General features: G+C 40.7%; 1 protein-coding gene across 1 annotated transcript; it reads right to left on the bottom strand.

Annotated features, from left to right (window-relative positions):
• Nucleotides 1-12,780: 12,780 nt before the first annotated feature.
• Nucleotides 12,781-21,550, bottom strand: il21 (interleukin 21). Its single transcript, XM_077004531.1, has 7 exons — nt 21,488-21,550; nt 15,435-15,482; nt 15,070-15,111; nt 13,873-13,989; nt 13,566-13,604; nt 13,372-13,455; nt 12,781-13,171 (listed from the first exon to the last, which is right to left on the bottom strand). Exons 1-7 carry the CDS (start codon nt 21,488-21,490, stop codon nt 13,151-13,153), a joined length of 354 nt encoding a protein of 117 aa, XP_076860646.1. The 5' UTR covers nt 21,491-21,550; the 3' UTR covers nt 12,781-13,150.
• Between the last annotated feature and the right edge of the window lie 503 nt (nt 21,551-22,053).

Here is a 22,053-nt window from a genome sequence, read left to right on the forward strand (position 1 = left end):
CAGCACAGCTTCCTGAAGGCATGATTTTTTGGCACCAGCAGATGGCAAAGATAAACTAGAGGTGCTGTGCCTTTATTTGCACAAGGACATGCCCTGTTGTAAAAAGTATTTTGTTTTAAAATAAAGAGCCTAAATAATTGGTTCAGCTCTGTCAAATCAGTGTGTTTCTGAAATAATAATGGGAAACTTGTATCTTGTGGGTGAACATACTCACCAGTGTTTTTACAGTTTAACGGTTTTTATGCCCCTGCAAGGTCAGGAAACTTTCAGTGCATTTGGGCAATTTAGATTTGGTGATCAGGACTTTCAGTATAGCTAAAGTGAGTTCGAATGCATTCTTACTGGATGAAGCTTTGCTTTAACAGTCATCTAGATGTGTGGAAAAATTAGAGAAAGAGAGACTGAGGTCTCACTGTTGGGAGGAAAAGCATTCTGGCAACCTTTGGAAGAGTGGGTGTCATTCTGATATGGGCAGATTGCTGTTGTCATGGAAAAGCGTGCTGTGGTCCTCCAGAGTTTCCATGAGTGTTATCTTTAGCTATTGTGCTGTCATTAGCAGTGGAATATTTGACAGCAGGATCTGGTCATTCATAGTCATTCTTAGCATTTTAATAGTATCAATACATAGGATAAGATATGATATCCTGTGCTAAATCATTACAACTTCACATAGGGCCCAGCTCACTCACCTTATACCACAAACCACAACATTAACATAATGAAGTCAGGTCTTCTTACTCTCATTTAATTAGCTTTGCAGTTATATTTCAGTTCATATATTGCAGTTCATATTTTAACTAGTGGTATTTAGCGCAGTGATCCTCTGTAGTTTTGGCATCAGATTTCCACAGTGATGTGGAGTTTTGCTTTTGAGTTATTTGGTATACTACCAAAAGCCATTTTTCATCACTACCAAAAGTGATTTCAATGTTTATATTAGTAACCCCATGTAACCCAAATCAATTGTTAGTGAGTGACTTTATCTACTGGACTCTTAGTTCTGCTATGTCCCACTTATGAGCTTGGTCATACTTACTTTTAAAAGTACTTTATTTTTGTTATTGATATTGAAGTTGAAAAGAAATATCTTCAGCACAGAATTATTTTGTCATATCTCTTTCCTGACCATTCCTGCAATTCTAAAAACATCGGATTGTCAATATGCTACAATGATGTCAAGAATTTTTATTGGCTTAAGTGTTATTAAAAACTATACTCAGTTTACAATAGGTGATATTTGTTCTCTAAAATGTGGGGAGATTTACTCAATGTCCTTATAAGTAAGATCAAGATTAAAAAAATCACCCAGCTGTCACGGTGGGGAGGCCGAGCCGCCATCAGAGAGCGCGTGCATCCACACGCACACAAACACGGCACACGCCCCCGAGCACCAAACCACTCCCCAGGTCCCAATCACCGCAGTACTGCCACCTTTTTAAGCTCACAGGTTGTGCAGTCCAGCGGGGGATGCTGAAGTGCATAGTGCGAACAGTGTGCAGAGAGCATCATGGAATGGGTTTCCATGGTTGAGCAGCTACATCCAAGCCATACATCACCAAGTACAATGCAAAGCATTGGTGTAAAGCACCAGTGGTGTAAAGCACACCGTCACTGGACTATAGAGCAGTGGAGGCGCGTTCTCTGGAGTGATGAATTGTGCTTCTCCATCTGGCAATCTGATGGACAAGTCTGGGTTTGGCGGTTGCCAGGAGAACGGTACTTGTCTGAGTGCATTGTGCCAAGTGTAAAGTTTGGAGGAGGGGGGATTATGGTGTGGGGTTGTTTATCAGGAGCTGGGCTTGGCCCCTTAGTTCCAGTGAAAGGAACTCTGAATGCATCAACATACCAAGACATTTTTGACAGCTCCATACTCCCAACTTTGTGGAGTCCTGACCTCAGCCCAACAGAACACCTTTGGGGTGAGTTAGAGCGGAGACTGAGAGCCAGGCCTCCTCGTCCAACATCAGTATGTGACCTCACAAATGCGCCTCTGGAAGAATGCTCAAAAATCCCCATAAACGCACTCCTAAACCTTGTGGACACCCTTCCCAGAAGAGTTGAAGCTGTTCTAGCTGCAAAGGGTGGACCAACATCATATGGAACTCTATGGATTAGGAATGGGATGTCACTTAAGCTCATATGTGAGTCAAGGAAGGTGAGCAAATACTTTTGGCAAAATTGTGTATACACTCTTTTTTATACATACACCTCTCCATGAAGATCTTGTACCTTTTGTTCATCTTTTTCCATTCACAATGAATCAGACAACCGCCATGTTTTTCTCTGATACTCCTTTGCCTGTTAATGTTTATTGAATTTGGCAGACACTTTTATCCAGAGAAACTTATTTGTTTATTCCTGTAACAGGATATGCTTTTCCTGGGAAATCAAACCCATGACTTTGTTGTTACATCAAGTCCTGATATCATATCTGCTCTACTGGGCTACAGGAACATTCGTCGTTCAGTTGCATTCTGTGAGCAGGACCAACAATTTCGAACCAAATATTGTTTGGAGGGTGGACACTTTTAAGATTGAAAATATAGAAATACAAAAGGTATTTGTAATGGAATTGTTTACTGTTGTTTAATGATGTACACAATTAAGACATGACTGAACATACACTGTTTTTTAAGTATCTAGCAGGCTCAATAGAGCCCAATAGATAATAATGATCATTCTCATTACGTTTTATTTACTTATGAAAACACGTATACAAGGCAGACCGGTCTTTGTTGGTGTGTTTGCTTTCTTGAACCAATAAAAGATTAACTTTACTGTAGCCCGGGAGTCTGTGACTTTTAAACATTTTGGCTATTATCAGCATATAGTGACTTGGTGGTTTAGAGTTCCACTACAGGTGGTTTTGAGAATGAGGTCTTGAGGTTAAGTCTGATGCAACACGGAGAGCTACATTTTGTCAGTGAGCTTATTTGTATCGAAATATGTGCTGCCTCCCTCAAGCTCTTCTTGTGTGGAAAGAATCAAATGTGAGTCTGGGAGAGATAGGGGGTGAAAGAGTGAAAGAGTGACACGTGCTTGTTTGAATCACAGGTCTCAATGTAGTCTGAGGGTTGGGGATTTGAAGTACAGAGAAAGAGATAGAGTGAGAGAGACAGAGAGAGAAGGCATGAGCAAGTGAGTGTATGCAAGGGGAAGGAGCATGTGTGCATGTGAGAGTGAGAGAGTGTGTGCACATGAGAGAGAGAGAGAGAGAGAGAGAGAGAGAGAGAGAGAGAGAGAGAGAGAGAGAGAGAGAGAGAGAGAGAGAGTTTTGGGGAAAAAAAGTCCACTTCCACTTGTGCAGTTTGAGTAACGTGAAGGAGCTTGCTCAGAAATCAGAAAAGGTGGGTGTGGGGAGAGATGATGCAGCTCCTAAAGTGTGTCAGGTAGCTGCACACTGACCAGTAACCCCCAGAGAGGTCTGGTGGAAGGAAGAACATGGAAAACATCTGTAAGATGGTATCTTCAAACAAATTAAAAGTGACAAGACTCAAAATGTCACTAAAGGGCTTCATGTCTGAGTCAAAAATCTGAAAAAACACCCCCCCCCCGGCCTATACACACAATCTCACCCACACCAGAGTTTTAAGGAAAATTCAGTTGGGGTTTGTCCCATGCTTAGCTTGGCTTTGCTACCTTTTGCAACAGGAAAGGGTTGTAACATTTTATGATAATCACCAAAACCTTTACTTTGACTTTCCGAAAATGATCAGTGTGATTGCCTGTCCATATGTACATATGTGTGTTCGTACACCAGCTAATTATATGTATTATTATGTGCATGTGCAGACATCTAACACTGACTCATATTGATTGATGTAGTATATCACTCAGTATGTGCAAATAAACATTTATTAATTCAATTAAAACAAAAACCAAAACTCAAATAGAATTAGAATGTAAACATAATTCTAACCTGTTTTTACTTGGAGAATCTTGATTTCCTTTTAAATTTCTTTGGTTTCTTTTGTTGGTGAGATATGCTAGTATCTCACCAGCATGCTAAGACAAGTCTGTGAGAAGCTATAACATTACACTGTGAGTGACTGTGGTATAATTTGACCCAGATCTTTCTATTCTGGTAATGACTAGAAGTTATTTGTCAAAAAGTGTATTCAGCAGAGCACTTAAACCGTTAAATAATGCAATACAACACTAGTCTGTTTGAGCAGTGCACATTCTGCAGGTTGATGCATTGTAAACAGGGTGAAAAGGTTGAGCAGCTGTTGTAGCTCTTCACCTGAAATCCCCAGCTGGAAATCACACACACGTGGTATTTTGATCATGTTGCAAATGTATAGTCATCTGTTCAAAACACTTGGTGCACCTGTGAGCATGGAGAGTTTTGAGCCTAAAGCTAACCACATTTCATGATTCTGCAATACAAAAAAACCTTAAAACCTCTTTTAAAACCTCTGATCTCTTTCTTTGCCATCCTTGCTATGTTTGCAGACCACAAAATTTGGTTTGATTAGTGTGCTAACCATAAAAATTCCAAATATGTTGTTTTGCTAACACCATGGCAACATAGACTTAGAGAGCATGGCTGACTGTGTCATCTGAGTGTTTTGTTTTGGCTCCGGGCTGGTACTGTGAGAATGTTTATTCTTCTTTCCTGCTGACCTTGTAAGTCTGTCTGAGCTTGCAGAATACTTTCACTTTCAGTATGCCAAGGCTCAGCTTCCCAGCCGCTCCACCTTCCAGCCTGCGAGGAGAGTTTAAAATGCTTATGTGCAACGTCTCTTAATCCAGTTTAAATGAAATATTAATATAGAGCTTAAACATAAAATTAATCAGTTGAATATGTTAGCTAGGTGTCATACAGTCCCTGACTTTCGTGACAAATATATTTCATTAACCAACTTCGAAATCCATAAAAAAAAAAATCGAAAACCGAAATCCATAAATCTGTTTCATTCTTGATTTCTCTCTTTTTTTAAGCAAACACTAGGCATTACTTTGTGTCTGTATGACTAATACAGGAGCCTAAATGGAAGTAAAAAGAAATACATTTTGGATAAAGAAACAGGCAAAGTTCTGTCAAAGTTTCTAAAATATCTTTTAGAAACAACTAAATGTGTACATTAACTTAAAAAAGCTGACTGGCTACCATTAATAAATGAGAGTTTTTCAATTACATATCAGATATGAGTTTTATCTTGTCTTTAATGTACGGGACACCAATCATGTGTGGAAAGAATTCTGGGGTATGGTTGGGAAAGGCTGGACGCATGTGCAAGGGTGAGGGTGTCTTTAATTGATATATACAACCACAGGAGTAAAACATGCATAAAAATACAGACACCAGAATACCTACACTAACACTACAGACACAATACCTACACTAACATTACAGACACCAGAATACATACACTAACACTACAGACACTAGAATACCTACAATAAAACATGCAATGCAGATGAACATACATCACCAGAAACACGAAACACTAAGTTACCTATATTAACTAAACACAGGAATACAATACTATGACCCCTAGACACATAAAGGAAACTTACGACCCTTGAAACATTGAAAGATCACAGCATGACAGACATAATGTGACAATGAATTGACTGACAACAAACAAGAGGAATATATACCAAACCCAGAGAACAAGTCAACTTGCTCAGTAGTTCTGGTGATGCATGATGGCTAATGTTTCAGGGGCTTTGTGGCTCCGCATCTCTCAGAAGACATGGTGTGCTTTAGTAAATCTAACCCTGTCAACATCATTGGATTATTAACAGATTATTAACAGATTAACAGCTTTAATGTTTACATGCATATGTAGCATATGCATTATTATGCTGAACAATAATTGTCAGTACAGAGAACGGAAAAGTGTGATGCCTCAAAACACATAACGGAAGCTTTAAAGCAGACGGTCCAGGCCTCAGTCGGGATTTACTCTAGACATCTTAACAGTTGACCGTACAACAAAAGCTTTCAAGTTTCCCGTAAGACGAGAACAATCGCTCAAGATCCTGACTCTAAAAATACTGCTGCAGGTTTTGGTCCTGGGAATTTGGTTTGCGTCATGCTTTCATTAAAGCTAACTGTCCTGGTACTTTCACTCTTGCAGTGTTTGGTTCAATACAATGGAATTTGTCAAGGATTGTTGTATTAGGATCTTGTATGTTTTTTTTTTACTTATCTTTACATTCTCTAATACATTCTGTCTTTATCTTTCCCCAAAAATCAGTGTTACTGTGACGCACGGGCAGGGCGAAGGACGAGACACGGGAATCCTTGCTGACTGACGTCACGGTTACTTTTATTGACAAATAAGCGCATATAGCGCACGAAGAACAAAGATACATTCACACAACCATGGGCGTAATTTGGGGGGGGGGGACGGGGGGGACATGTCCCCCCCACTTTTTCAAAAGTCCCCTCCAGTTTTTACGGTTAAAACCAAATATTTATATAGCGACCAATCCATGCCCCCCCCACTTTTGAAATCAAAATTACGTCCATGCACACAACAACGTGTATCCTTAGACAACGACGAGCACAGGACACTGCGCGAACGCACATTAAATAGACAAACCACATTAGCCCCATGTGATTACGAGACGATTCACAGGTGATACACATTATCACACGACATAGCCATCACCACGGAATTCCACAGACGCAGACGAAGCACGTGGACCACGTATACACATGCCCAAAGGGGAGGGGCCGGGGTCCTCAACGTGACAGATGCCCCCTCCAAGGGCACTACCCGTCCCGGGGTGCCAACAGGACCGAGTGCCCCGAACCCACGACGATGGGCGGATCCGACGCACTCAGTCCTGCGTCGGGGAGGTGACTGCCCTTGGCGAAGTGTCTGTCACGAATCGCCTAGCACACCCCCCCTGGGAAGACCGGGGAAAAAACGTTAGACACATTGAATGGCACGGTCACAAACACACAAACAGGCACGCTTACACACATGGACACAAATGGGAAGAGGGGGTTTGGTACACATACGGGTAGACTTACGAACACAGGCACACACACACACGAAACAGGTGCCAGGCTGTGCGCCAGGAGGAGGGCGATTAGGGGAGAGAGATCGGGAGCTACTGGTGCGGCAGGCGCTGCGTTGGGCAGCCCTCCTCCTGCCCTTGCTGCGAACCCTCCACCGGGTGCAGCGCGGCTGGCCGACGCGCGGGGGGCAGCGCGGCTGGCCGACGCGCCGGGGGCAGGCAGCGCGGTTGGTAAACGCGCCTGGCGCAGCGCGGTTGGTAAACGCGCCTGGCGCAGCGCGGTTGGTAAACGCGCCTGGCGCAGCGCGTCTGGCGGACCCTCTGGAGTCGACCCTGGGCGCTTCCACTTCCATCTCCTCCGCCTCGCTGCCCCGGCTCCAGCTAATGGGCTGCTCCGGGCTGCCACCCCGGGAGCAGTCCATCTTCTCTCCTCCGGAGCGGTCGGAGGACGAACTCCACCTCCCCTTCACCTTCCCCGCAGAACACTCAGAGGGGGGCGGACTGCCCTCTTCCTCTGAGTAAGGTTCGCTGTCCGTGCACTCTGAGATGCCTGAGTGCACAGACAGAGGGCGATCCTCCTCCTCGTGATCAGCGGGGTATGCAGAGTGCTCCGACGGAGGGTAATCTCCACCGTCGACCTCCTCCCCCTCTCCTACGGTGGAAGAGGAACCCACGGGTGGAGGGAGGTAGTCCTCTTCCTCTGACTCCTCCTCCTCCTCCTCGTAGTCGACTGTCGTGGCGTCGCTCCCCGACGGAGGGTAGGCCTCCTCCCCCTCCCCACCGTAGTCAACGGGGGAGGCGTCGCATAGCGACGGAGGGTAGCCGTCTTCCTCGTCTTCCTCCTCCTCCTCACCGTAGCCGATGGTGGGAGAGGGACACTCGGGCGGCGGATGGTCTTCCTCACCCTCCTCCTCGGAATCCGCTTCCCCGAACTCGCCCTCTGGGGTTGAGGCGATGGCACCGATCACACAGGAGCCCACCCTCAGAGGCGAGAGGGCGCGGAGAGGAGAAGAGTGCCTCGATCACCATGTCCTCACCGCCCCATCGCGGAGCGATTCCGCAGCTCGGGGTTGTCGCTCTCAACCTCCCGAGCCGTAGCCAGCTGGACCGCGCACACTGGTTCCTGCAACATCTGTTCCAACGTTGGCGTGGTTTCGCGGCGCGGTGGCGAGCAAGAGGCGCGGTGACGCCGCTTGCTGAGGTGCTGGCTCTTTTTGGGCCGAGTGGCATAGCCTGCCATCTTTCTGTGTCTCTCAGACGGCTCGTCGTTCTGTGACGCGCGGGCAGGGCGAAGGACGAGACACGGGAATCCTTGCTGACTGACGTCACGGTTACTTTTATTGACAAATAAGTGCATATAGCGCACGAAGAACAAAGATACATTCACACAACAACGTGTATCCTTAGACAACGACGAGCACAGGACACTGCGCGAGCGCACATTAAATAGACAAACCACATTAGCCCCATGTGATTACGAGACGATTCACAGGTGATACACATTATCACACGACATAGCCATCACCACGGAATTCCACAGACGCAGACGAAGCACATGGACCACGTATACACATGCCCAAAGGGGAGGGGCCGGGGTCCTCAACGTGACAGTTACAATTGAATAGCCACAAACAGAGAAGGGTCAAATGAAACATGGAGTTGTTCCAGAGTTTTTTAATTAAATAAATGTAGATGAAAATATATAAATTGCATCAGGTATGAAAAGTACTGGTCAAAGGTTTATGCACACGTTTGTATTTTGTATTTCGTTTTATGGAGGAGGATGTGTTCCTCTTACTGAGCCTCTTACTGTGTTCCTCTTGAGGTTTCCTCCTCTTAGATCAGGACGTTTTTCCTCACCACTATCATCTCTTATGTGCTGTACTGACACTTGAATATGTCTGTATATTTATGAGGCTACTTTGTGACAGTGGATATTGTAAAAGATTTTTGACGGAGTTGTCTATAATGTACATAACAGAACATTGCACAAGTACTTTAGTGTGTATTTGGCATTGATTAATTAATTAAATATTTGTCAACAAATGCTATGAACAGTTAACATGATTTAAATAGGTAGGCTTAGCAATATGACAGGGCGGCACAGAAGAAGCAAGAGGCCCAGGGGTGTTTACAGTATACTTTAATCTCCATGATTATAGGATCTTTGTTCTCCATGCTTAGAGAATCTTTATTCTCCATGTTTAAAGAATCTTTATTCTCTATGTTTAGAGGATCTTTAATCTCCATGTTTAGAGGATCTTTATTCTCCGTGTTTTGACTCGAGCTTCAAAGGAAAGAACTGGCCAAGCAGCAGCATAACTCAGGGCTCCAAGCAGTGATAAGAACTCGGAGCCCAGAGTGTACAGGACCAGGCTTCTCTGCTCAGGACGGCTGATGCGGCCAAAAGGGCCTGGACCTGAGGTGGTAACTTGTGGCTGGGACAATGGCGAGGAGCAGGTGTAGCAGATAAACTAATGTCTGATGCATTTCCTATATTAATACTGAAATATGTATATGTCTGATACCATAGGATATCCACAGATCACTTAGGTACAGATTCTTTATACAAATAACACTCAATATCTGAGGACAGTAGTCTGGGTATAAGTCACCACCAAGCAATAGTTTGATAAGATCCCTCTTCTCCCAGGCTATTGTTTTAATGTAAGGGAGAACAGGGATGGTTGGAACACATATATTGCTCTATAAGTCAGACTAGAAATGTTAGACCTCTCAAAATTTTACACTGATACATATAGTAAAAACCAATTCCTAATTAGGTTTAATGTGTTTTGTTGAAAATGTGTTTAGTTGTGGTTACACTGTCATGACATTACATAATCATCTGCTTCACTTTTGACAAAGGCAAACTGAAATTCCATGTGGACATGTAATTATGTTCATAAAGAGGAAACGGAAGAAACAATGCAGTGAGGGATTGGTTTTTACTTTGTTTTAAAGCAGGATGTGTAGCACGACCGGTTATGCATCTACACTCATTCCAAAGGAAATTCATCACAAGCAAATAGTTGAATAGGAACTAGAACAAATAGCCACTAGATGTCACCACTACCTTCCTGAATCAATTTGCCCTGAAGCTACCTTTATATTTCCATTCTCCACTCGTGCTTCTGCTCTGTTACTCTCTCTTGATGTTTGTCTGTGAAATTTATATAGTGACTATATGAGTAGATAAGATCTCTGCATGTCTGCTATACACCTAAAAAGCTCTGCACATCTGTTGCTATTATTCAAATTAGGTAGCACTTTTCTTTCTTTCAGTGTGCTGATAGAACAGAAGGCAATAGCATTTACCCTTTCTCCACGAACACACGTACTGTTAGGGAACATCATTTGGGCCAAATGCATTCCATCATGTGATTTCTTCACTGGTAGCAGCTGAGATGAGCTTGTTTTATTTCTGTTGGCAAAAAATTCTTACTTGATTCAGAAACACCAATGTGTGTATTTAGCTATTATTTTAGGTGGAACATTGTCATCCATTCAAGACCACTTTACACCATAATTAAGTTGTTGTGGAAAGAAAGCTTGATCACTCCTGTTTATTGGCTCAAGGTGTCATTTTTTCTCTTTAGTAAAAACATAAATAACTTGATGTCATAGTGTTAACGTACATTAAACGTGTAAGTCAAACTTTCAAAGATCCATTTCAGAGTGTGAAGAGGTGCAGGAGGCGATCTACAGCTCTGGAAGGGAAAGTCCTGCTGACTCAAGGCTTGATGCTGAAAAGGAAATATCCTCTGACCCTGTTTTGTGTCCCATCTCTTCTCTTCCTCAACCTCAGTCTCCAAGACATTCCTGTGAGCGTTTGTGGGTGAGAAGAACTGGGGGCCTTTCCCAGCTTCCTGAGACTGACCTACACCCTCACACTCCTGTTCTCAAGTTTCTCAATGCCGAAAGGATGTGTCGCTGAGAGCATTCAACTTCAGATTGAGCCTCTTGGGATTGTGGCTAGACAGCGTGAGAGCGTGAGATCCAACCCCTTCCGCTGGTGGAGGACATGATTTAATACAGATTTTCTCAGTAGACAACATTAGAAATGCCTCATCTTCAAAAATAGCTAAAGAACCCCCCCCCCCCCCAAAAAAAACCCAAAACAAACAAAGGCGTGTGCACCACCAAACAACAACAACAACAAAAAGCTCTTATACTTTTAACCAGTGAGAGAATGTACAGTCTGTTTCCTTCCTATACAGCCTTGCTCTTGTGAAAAGCACGGTTGACACAGACTCTTTGTTTATATAAAAAAAATACAAATAACTATAGTACACAGAGAAGTATCGTGTAAAACTGAAGGTCTCCTCAAGAAAATTCATGACAGAATCTAACTTTAATTTCATAATCTGTACACAAAAGGTATATGAAATCAAGGACTCTTACAGAGGTCACATATAGTGTAGTGCATGATACATCAGTCATCATTGGTGTCTTTCATTCATTGAGTAGACAGTTGTCTAAGAATCAGACAAACTGGTTTGATGTCTGAAACCATGGAAGCTTATTGCACTAAAAATGCTATCTGTCTGTAAAACATGAAATTCAACAAGGATACACAGCATCATTGATGCAAACCACTAGTCTTAGTTAGCACCTGTTCCTGCATGTAGAGAATTGTAAGCGTGCAAATAGAAGTGGATGTGTGAGCTACAGGCATTAGGAGCCTCCCATAAAAAAGTGAAAATACATAAGGTACTAGCAATCTGATCATGACAAAGCAAGCACTGAAGAGTTCTGCACTTGTTGACAGCATCGCCAGGTTCCTCTCATGTCCTCTGTCCTATGCAGAGATAGGTTCTCCAAACATCTCCAGGTTCCTCTCATGTCCTCTGTGCTATGCAGAGAGAGGTTCTCCAAACATCTCCAGGTTCCTCTCGTGTCCTCTGTGCTATGCAAAGAGAGGTCCTCCAAACATCTCCAGGTTCCTCTTGTGTCCTCTGTCCTATGCAGAAAGAGGTGCTCCAAACATCTCCAGGTTCCTCTTGTGTCCTCTGTCCTATGCAGAGAGAGGTGCTCCAAACATCTCCAGGTTCTTCTTGTGTCCTCTGTCCTATTCAGAGAGAGGTTCTCCAAACATCTCACAGACTTGGTTGTTGATATGCTATATCCAACTTAGCAACCCATTAATACAAAGTCTTACTGAGTCCCAGGTGCTGGCAGTGTCTCTCACAGCCCATATAAGAAGAGCACAGCTGCCCCAGGCAGATGCTTTAGCTACTTTGGTGCCTCTGAGCAGGTGAATCAAGAGCATCAGGATGGCCAGATCCATAATCGTACACTGCAAGGAGCTCTTGTCTTTTTCTTAGCTCACATAAGCTCAACAAGGTGTATGTGAAGATCCTTACCAAACTTTCAACTCTTCTTGTGAACTTTTGTTTGGTGACACTTCTAACACTGGTTAAGATTACTAATCTGTTTGCATTAACTATTTTGTATTATAATAACATTGTTTGGTAAAATAAAATGCAAATTGCATGCCAAACATGCAAAACAACATGGAAATGATGTTGAATCATAAAGGGAGCCTGTGAAAAAAAAACATCCATCCATATTTTCAGAAAAATACTTTTAATTGCAAATAAATATCAAATAATAGAATACGCACATTAAATGAATACTAATGAATACTGTGATACTCTGGGTCTCATTATGAGACATTTTTCATTTAAGAAAATACTTCAATTGATACATTTGAAGCACTTTTTTGTTGTTTTCAGAAGGAATTCAACATAAAAGGGCAAATTAATTTGTATGTAATTAGTTTGCCCGTACATTAGGGGGTGCTATAGCAGCATCTATCAGGCCTTGGTTCCAGCCCTCTTTCCTTACCATTACATAACATATTTTAGTTAACTATGATGCCCTCTACTAAATGTCTAATATAATAATGCAGCATTATAGTGCATTTCTAATCACTATACTTCTAACACTAGTCTAACACTAATACTTCTAGTATTTTAAATTTGACAGTAGCTTCCTCTTAAACAGATTTCCATCATATCAAAAGCTACAAAATAAAATAAGAAAGACATGTATGAATAAATAGGCAATAAATAGATGGGCTGATCCGGAGTTCAGGAGACTGTGCCCAAGCTTCATGAGGTAGTGTAGTCCGCACATTCACATGTCGTTGTCTTCAGACTCTTTCTTAAGGGAGTTTACTGAAAGACTGAAATGGAGATTTACAGTGTTACATACTGACACTTTCCTGTACGCTTCACAGTTTCCATTTTATAACTGACAACTTATAACGGACAACATATTTATTTTTAGACTTGACATGATGTAGGAAACGTACTACAGATAAAAAAAATACTACAGATGAAAACTGTGGACACAGATGAAATATGTTTGTTGGTAAAAACTAACCTTCTGTAGGAGAGACAGTAAATTCTTCAAAAATTCTTTGCTGTTAACCATTAGGTAGGAGTCACAGGACTTGCACGTGACATTCTGAAATGGATTGTGAAACAGAGACATCAGTATTCAGCATCCCAGGATCAAGCCTTGATAAACCAGTGGTTTGCGTTCAGAAGTGATGCTGGTCTCTAGCTGATACTCACATCTCTTTCTTCCTGAGAGCAGTTGTCCACACTTGTCACCTAAATAGAATGACAGCATAAGCAAATAAATGAGTGATGTTATTTCCTCTAGCAATGACCTTAAAAATGCTAAAGCATTATACATTGGTCTTAGACCTATTGGCTCCTTCATACATAAACACATTATAATGAAGACTTAATTTCATTAAATGAAATTTCATTTCATTGAAAAATGCTGTGTAAACAAACACATGACGCAAAGCCACAGACATGCTGTCAGATTTAGGTTAACTCAACTCCTACTGATTTAAGATGAACTCCTACTTACGATGTTGTTCTTCTTCAGATTCTTCCAAAGCTTGATTTTTAGATGCTTAGAAGATATAGAAGAAATATTTAGCAGCTGTGAGTGGAAGCACTGTAGGGCAGACTGAGAACAGCAATCCTAAACAAACAAACAAACAACAAACAAACACAAACAGGTTCACATATCGCTCAACCACCCATGTCACTTGGACGTATGTAACAGCAGTTACATGGATCATACATCCACCCGATGTCTATATGTAGCATATTAATCTGTAACATATTCACTCATCAAAACATGCTGTATATTATGTAACATGCTTTGTAGTTATTAGAAAGATTTAGAAAGTCTGTTAGCAATCCCTAAGAGAAATTCCCCACACTGATGCTAAAACTGCCATCACAGAATTTACGTGGAAGCATCATTATTTCCACATGAAACTAAATGTATTTTCAAAACTCCCCGTGAGAATGTGCAGACGCATTCACAAAAACAACTGTTCGCCATCAATGATTGAAATCAGCACTGCTATCCCTTAACTTGAGAATCTAGTCTCAGACTTTCAAGCAGATCCCCACTGGTCAACTCAGACCCTTAAACCCCTTTGGCTGAGATTATAAGATGCTCCAGAAGAGCTCAAATGTACTAAAGAGTGAAACAACCATTCTAACAGCCAGAGACATGCTGCTATCTGATTACTCATCAGAGTTCTCCTAAACCAGGCACACTTTCTCTCAATGCTTGCATGAACTAGTCTCTGTTTGACTCTGGCTCACATATGAGAGAGAAATTAAAAGGAGAGAAACCTGAAAACATTAGTGGCGTACAAACATGTCCTAAGCCCCTCTTATCTTCTGTAATGTGATGCGCAGGGAAAACGTTTGCAAATCAAAGAATGAGTCATTGTATACTATCATCCACTTTGCAACAGTGAATTAACATATGCAAAGTGGGTATAATGAGTTAAAAGAACTCTATTTTTAGAGGTTCAATGTCCCCATTTAAAAATGAATGAATGAATGATAATATAAATCACACATAAAATAGATGCTGTTAATATTTTGCATTCTAGTCCATTTAAATAGACAGCTGCTTACATACTGCTCACAAATGACCATTTGGTTAATTTAGTCTGCATCATAGTATCCTTAATTGTCAGCTGATTAACTAATTTAGATTTTGCTGCAATGCTGGAATGAAAAATATAAAGTCTCTTACCTCAATGTCATTGGTGGGTGAGTAGAAGAGGCTGTCATTTTGCTGCAAAAATGGAATAGAACAAAATCAATTTTATGAATGGGTCGCCCTTTGTCAAAAGCAGCCACAACTCACAAATGTCTAATATATAACTAACCTTCACTGCTTTCATAAGTAACACAACTTGTTTAATAGTACTTCTGAGATGGTTGGATTTATCCATGGTCGCCGTTGCTTCAACCCAGCATACCATTGCAAGCAGACCACACAGGACGCTCACTAAAGTCATCCTCATCTTTACCTATGCTGTTCACTCACACTGATCCGAGCTCTAATGGATTAATGATGCTTTAAGTGGCTCATTCTGGCTACAGGTGTACACTTACCTTTATATAGGATCCTTCGGGACACAGGAAACCGCTGCTTGGTTGAGACTGGAAAAAAGGAAAAAAACAATGACTAATGAATTTTTCTTTTCCATCGACTCCGTTACGACTGACGGCCGAGAGGTGCGTTGAACGATGCGTGCGTGGGGGGTGTACGGATGCGAGTGTGTGCATGTGTGTGAGTGTGTGTGTGTGTGTGTGTGTGTGTGTGTGTGTGTGTGTGTGTGTGTGTGTGTGTGTATGTATGTGCATGTGTAAATGTATGTGTGTGTGAACCTGACCTAGACTTTCTGCACACTTGGCAGGAAACTACAAAGTGTTTTCAGTTCCTTTTCTCATTCTGAATCAGCAGTACGTCTGTGTGTATGTGAGTGAGGGTATAGGAGATACATGCAGCTGAGTTTAAGTGAATGTAAAAAGGTGCTTTTTCTATATGATTTCCTTCCCACACAACTATGTTGATTTCATAACAACAGGAAGTCATTTTTCTACATGCGAGATAAAAATAGTATGTTCGTACTGAAACATTCCTTTAAAGGGGGAAGAAAAATGAGCTGGACTGAAAATGGCCATTGATGACTTCTTGTGTCTGTGTAAACAGAGTTTTTTTAAATCAGACAGGTGGTATCATGTATTAAAGCCTGCAGGAAAATGCTACAAATGTAATTCTGTATGTGTTTTTAAGACTTTTAATATGCTTTTTGGAATAATGCAAAGCCACACTAAACAGTTGTAGCATTCATTTTGATCTATAGGTACGTTTTCCTTCATTTACTGTGTATCTGTTTGTGCATTCACCTTTCAAGTAAATATGCATAAAAAAATGTCATCACCACTTATATCATGTCTAAGTAATCACCACTTTTGACATTGGTGGGTCAATCCCTCATTCATGACATAACTGATAGACCCAATCTGTCACCTACATCACAATAAAGGAAATGAGGTCACTTTCAAGTATGTGAAACAACCCCTTCCTTGTTTAATCACAGGACATGGTCTTTGCTCAACAGGAAGTGATGGGTGGAGATGGAGGGCTGTCATATACCCATAGTGTCATCATCTCAGGGAAAAGCCCAGGTGACCCCAGGGCTGGCTAAGAAGGGACGCTGAGAGTGCAGTTGTGTTGGGGATTCCTCACCTGAGTCTCTGTCTCAGCTCATGGAAGGCAGTGCAGTTACAAACAAAATGACTCACAACTTTCCTTCTATAATCATGTCTGCCTGTTTGCCACGACCCTGCTTTTGGTGTGTATGTGTTTAATAATAATGTAATGTAATTTGAAAACCTGAAACTAATTAAGCATAATATTTACATATTCACTGACTTCATCTAGCAAGAGTTTGTATGAACCTCTGTGTATAATGAAATATATATATAGAGAGATTAATTATCTGTGGCTGGTAGTGTTAAACACAATAGTTCTCATGAAAAATGAAATGTTGAAATGTAGTCAAACAAAATTAATATAATACAGAAGATGTGCCATTTTACACATTTTGTTTTTGAAACATGAAACTACAGAAAAATACAATAAAATTCATAGGTCAGCACTAGAGAGAACAAAGAGGAATTGTTTTAAATAATCAATAAACACACCACCACCACAAAAAAAAAACAACTCAGACACAAATGTAAATTCATGGAATAATCAGCTTCTGGTTCAGTTTTAAAAAGAACTGCACTATCCTTTAAACCCTGAATGTAGCTATAGTTTTTAAAGGTTTATATTACTTAGACATGAGTTCGGTTGTGCAAATTCTTATCAATCATGAGGTCATACTGAAGCTGTTTTTGATGGCATACCAAATAATGTTTACTGTCTATCAACAATGTCTATCTACTGTCATATCAACATATTAACTAGTGCATAGCTGTCAAAAATGTACATTGTAAAGTACAGAATAAGGCTTATGGCATCAAAACCTTAGCCTCTGTCTTCTCTCTTGATAGAAATTTATTATTTCTGTAATTGTGTTTACATAGTGAAATTTGCTCAATGTTTTAAAACATTATAACAAAGTATTGTCCTTTAGGTTACCTCAAAATAAAGAGGATCTTAAAGGATCTTAAAGCTGGGAAAGACCCAAAACGATGATTAAAATTGAATTTTAGTGCTGGGATAGTACAGGATTTGTCAGCTTCAGAGTTAGTTTCAGCGTATTTCCATTAAAAATAAGCAGTCAGTCTAAATCTTGGGCTGCTTTAGAAGTGGGCAGCTACACTGAATTCTTACTCACCATTTTTCTTTTTAAAGTTGCTGCAAACCACATTATCTGAATATCAAAGATGACAATCGGTGCATTAAAGTCTGAGTTGTGGGTCAAAGGAAACCAACTGTTTATGTGTGTAGCTTGTGAAGCTTGTCAGTTTCATATATCTTTGCTTGAATTTGCTTTTCCCCTCTCAATTGTGAGTAGACTATATGAAATACTAGGCAGCTAAACTGTCACTGTCTGAGGTCAGACACTACTCCTCTGTTGATGCTGTCTTAGTGGGGGTGTCAGCAGCTGTAAACAAATTATTATTTCAGTTTGTATATTGCGTGGGCTGCTTCACACATGCATGGTTTTGTAGTGGTCGAGTAGTGTTGTATAAAAATGGCACTTTGCCAACATAAACTGGCATATGGCCCTAAACACATCATGGCTTACTGACTAATCAGAAAAACTCAAGTGTTACTTTCAATTTACACACCCAGGTCTGAAACGTGTCCTTTACATTTAATTATCTAAAATATTGGATGGTTTTCATTTGGCTTTGCTCACAATTTCTTCAATGTCATTTAAGATATTTAAGATGCTTCATATAATAAGAAAAAATATATACAGTGGGGAAAATATGTATTTAGTCAGTCACCAATTGTGCAAGTTCTCCCACTTAAAAAGATGAGAGAGGCCTGTAATTGACATCATAGGTAGACCTCAACTATGAGAGACAAAATGTGAAAAAAAATTGAGAAAATCATTTTGTCTGACTTTTAAAGAATTTATTTGCAAATAATGGTGGAAAATAAGTATTTGGTCACCTACAAACATGCAAGATTTCTGGCTGTCACAGACCTGTAACTTCTTTTTTAAGAGGCTACTCTTTCCCCCACTCATTGCCTGTATTAATGGCACCTGTTTGAAGTCGTTAACAGTATAAAAGACACCTGCCCACAACCTCAAACAGTCACACTCCAAACTCCACTATGGTGAAAGAGCTGTCGGAGGACACCAGAAACCAAATTGTAGACCTGCACCAGGCTGGGAAGACTGAATCTGCAATAGGCAAGCAGCTTGGTGTGAAGAAATCTACTGTGGGAGCAATAATCAGAAAATGGAAGACCTACAAGACCACTACTAATCTCCCTCGATCTGGGGCTCCACGCAAGATCTCAGCCCGTGGGGTCAAAATGATCACAAGAACGGTGAGGAAAAATCCCAGAACCACAAGGGGGGATCTAGTGAATGACCTGCAGAAAGCTGGGACCAACGTTACAAAGGCTACCATCAGCAACACACTACGACGCCAGGGACTCAGATCTTGCAGTGCAAGACGTGTCCCCCTGCTTAAGCCAGTCCATATCCAGGCACGTCTGAAGTTTGCTAGAGAGCATTTGGATGGTCCAGAAGAGTATTGGGAGAATGTCATATGGTCAGATGAAACCAAAGTAGAACTATTTGGTAAAAACACAACTCGTTGTGTTTGGAGGACAGTGAATGCTGAGTTGCATCCAAAGAACACCATACCAACTGTGAAGCATGGGGGTGGCAACATCATGCTTTGGGGCTGTTTCTCTGCAAAGGGACCCGGACGACTGGTCCGTGTACATGAAAGAATGAATGGGGCCATGTATTGTGAGATTTTGGGTGCAAACCTCCTTCCATCAACAAGGGCAATGAAGATGAAACGTGGCTGGGTCTTTCAGCATGACAATGATCCCAAGCACACTGCCAGGGCAACAATGGAGTGGCTTCGTAAGAAACATTTCAAAGTCCTGGAGTGGCCTAGCCAGTCCCCCGATCTCAACCCCATCGAAAACCTTTAGAGGGAGTTAAAAGTCCGTGTTGCCCGCCGACAGCCCCAAAACATCACTGCTCTGGATGAGATCTGCATGGAGGAATGGGCCAACATACCAGCAACAGTGTGTGCCAACCTTGTGAAGACTTACAGAAAACGTTTGACCTCTGTCATTGCCAACAGAGGATATACAACAAAGTATTGAGATGAACTTTTGTTATTGACCAAATACTTATTTTCCACCATTATTTGCAAATACTTTAAAAGTCAGACAAAATGATTTTCTCAATTTTTTTTTCACATTTTGTCTCTCATAGTTGAGGTCTACCTATGATGTCAATTACCGGCCTCTCTCATCTTTTTAACTTGCACAATTGGTGACTGACTAAATACTTATTTTCCCCACTGTAACCATACATTGTTTCACTGACTTTGGTTCACGTGCAATACAGATCACAGTAACAACAACAAAAGCAACAACAATTTATTATTTTTATAATCATCAAAATTTTTTATTATTATTATTGCTAGGGTTCAAGCACGTGGTGAAGGAACCCTATTGTAATTGTTAGAAGTTTTCTTATTATAATTTTTCTCCATATAAAACACATTGTGTATTCCAGGTTGTAACTGTTTCACATAAACCGTTGGACACATCAGGCAAAATTTTTATATGGCAGTATGGAGTCATGTTCTATGAGAACACAAATTATGACATCATCACTCAAAAAACATGGCTACCATGAGCCAATTAATTGGCATCTGCCTTTTCACAGAATTATGGTGTTGCTTTGTCATTTAAGTCACATTGTTTTCTTTATGTATGTGTCATAATCGCAGTATGAGTTAATGTCTTATGTATCTGTGTTACTGTTGAAAGGCCTTTAGCAAGAAGCATATTGTACATCAGACAAAATAAGCAACACGTTCTTGGACAGCATTAATTTTAGACCTGTATGCACCTGCAGACATACGCTATTCTAAATATGATATCTGTCTTGTGCAAAACACCACAAGTGTTTCAGTGATCATGTTTATTCAGAGCGAGAGAGTGAAGCAGGCCGATCTTGCGGACATGACGGTAAGTGTACAGGAAGACAGCAGGGCGTAGGCGGGGGATGGCCTCTCTGGGTGTCTCCGTACACTGGGATCTGAACCCTTAACATGGAATCTGAGGCACTATCAGTGATCTTGACCCATTTATAATTCTAATTATAAATTCTAATTCTAGTTGAACTATGTTTAGTCTGTTATTTTATATAGTGTATGTACATTTAATGACGTCTTTTTTCCTGACATGAAGTAAAACAATTATGAAATATGTAAGATCCCGTTTCCTGATTCTACTGGCACTTGTCCATGGGTTTGCATGAATGAAGTTTTCTTAACAAACACCATGATGTCTGTGTTTATTAATAAGTGTATAGAGGGATCAACATAACAGGATATTCAAGGTTAGGAATGTGTTTTTTGTGATTAACACAGACCAATATAAAAGCTTGATGCAGGCTAATTCATAAAGGCAGGGGTAAACAATAACAATCACTGAATCCAGCATTTCTCTAAAACTATTATTGTTAATGAATACAAACAACAATAATAATATGCAGTTCCTTGTGATATAAATATATTTAAATTCTGACATTGTCTTGTAAACGTTGATGCTCAGTGGATCACCAATGGACCAAACTAGTGTAACACTACACATTATAAAAGATTGAAAGAAACAAGTTTTCTTGCACATCCAAATCAGTGATCAGTGCGTTAGGTAAAATACTGCATGTGAGAACTCCACTGCTCGAACCAGAATATATTCATTCATATTTTCTTAGAGGATGCATAACCTTTCACAAATTTAGCATTATTATATATTTACTTACTCAAGTTGTGGAGTTAACACATAATTATTTAATTATCCTTAATTTTACTACACTGATAGGACAACACTGGTAATGCTGTATGCAATATATTACAGTATTTATAAAGTATCAATGACAACAAACATCTATCACACTAAAATGCAAAGTTTAAATCTTTAGCGTACATACCATTTGGTGTTTTCAACAGTTGATCTCAACACTGTGATGGAGTTCTTGCAAGTTGGAATAGAGGGGTCTAGTCTTTATGATGGATATTAGTGCTTTTACTGTACTTTTAATCTGAAACAGTGACACATTTCTGACCTTTAGGGGTTAACATGCAGCTATTTGCTAGAAGAACTGTTGTTATGGAACCAGATTTAGGGGAACTCAAAGGCCAGCGCTTGTCCAGAGTGTTGTACGTGGGTGCATTATTTACAACTTCAAAGCTAATTTTCCTGTGTGTGAGCTGGGGGTATGGTATTAAGTGGGGGCATACTTTCACAAGACGTCTTTGAAGGTTTCCGAGAAGACATGAACTCCCCTTAAAGCATTTTTGTTTGTTTTTATTGCAATCGGTCTGGTTGAATACATTATCGGTACAGGCGAATGGTATGAAAAGGCCTTGATAAAGGTGAGATTCAAATTAGAGCTGCAAAGTTTATTATTTTTCGTATGATTTATAATATGGATGACCAAAATAAGCATATGGTGAGGTATTTCAATACCTTCACACTTATATATTTGTAAACAGG

This window comes from Brachyhypopomus gauderio, chromosome 5, assembly GCF_052324685.1.
Source record: "Brachyhypopomus gauderio isolate BG-103 chromosome 5, BGAUD_0.2, whole genome shotgun sequence".
NCBI classification, from domain to species: Eukaryota; Metazoa; Chordata; class Actinopteri; order Gymnotiformes; family Hypopomidae; genus Brachyhypopomus; species Brachyhypopomus gauderio.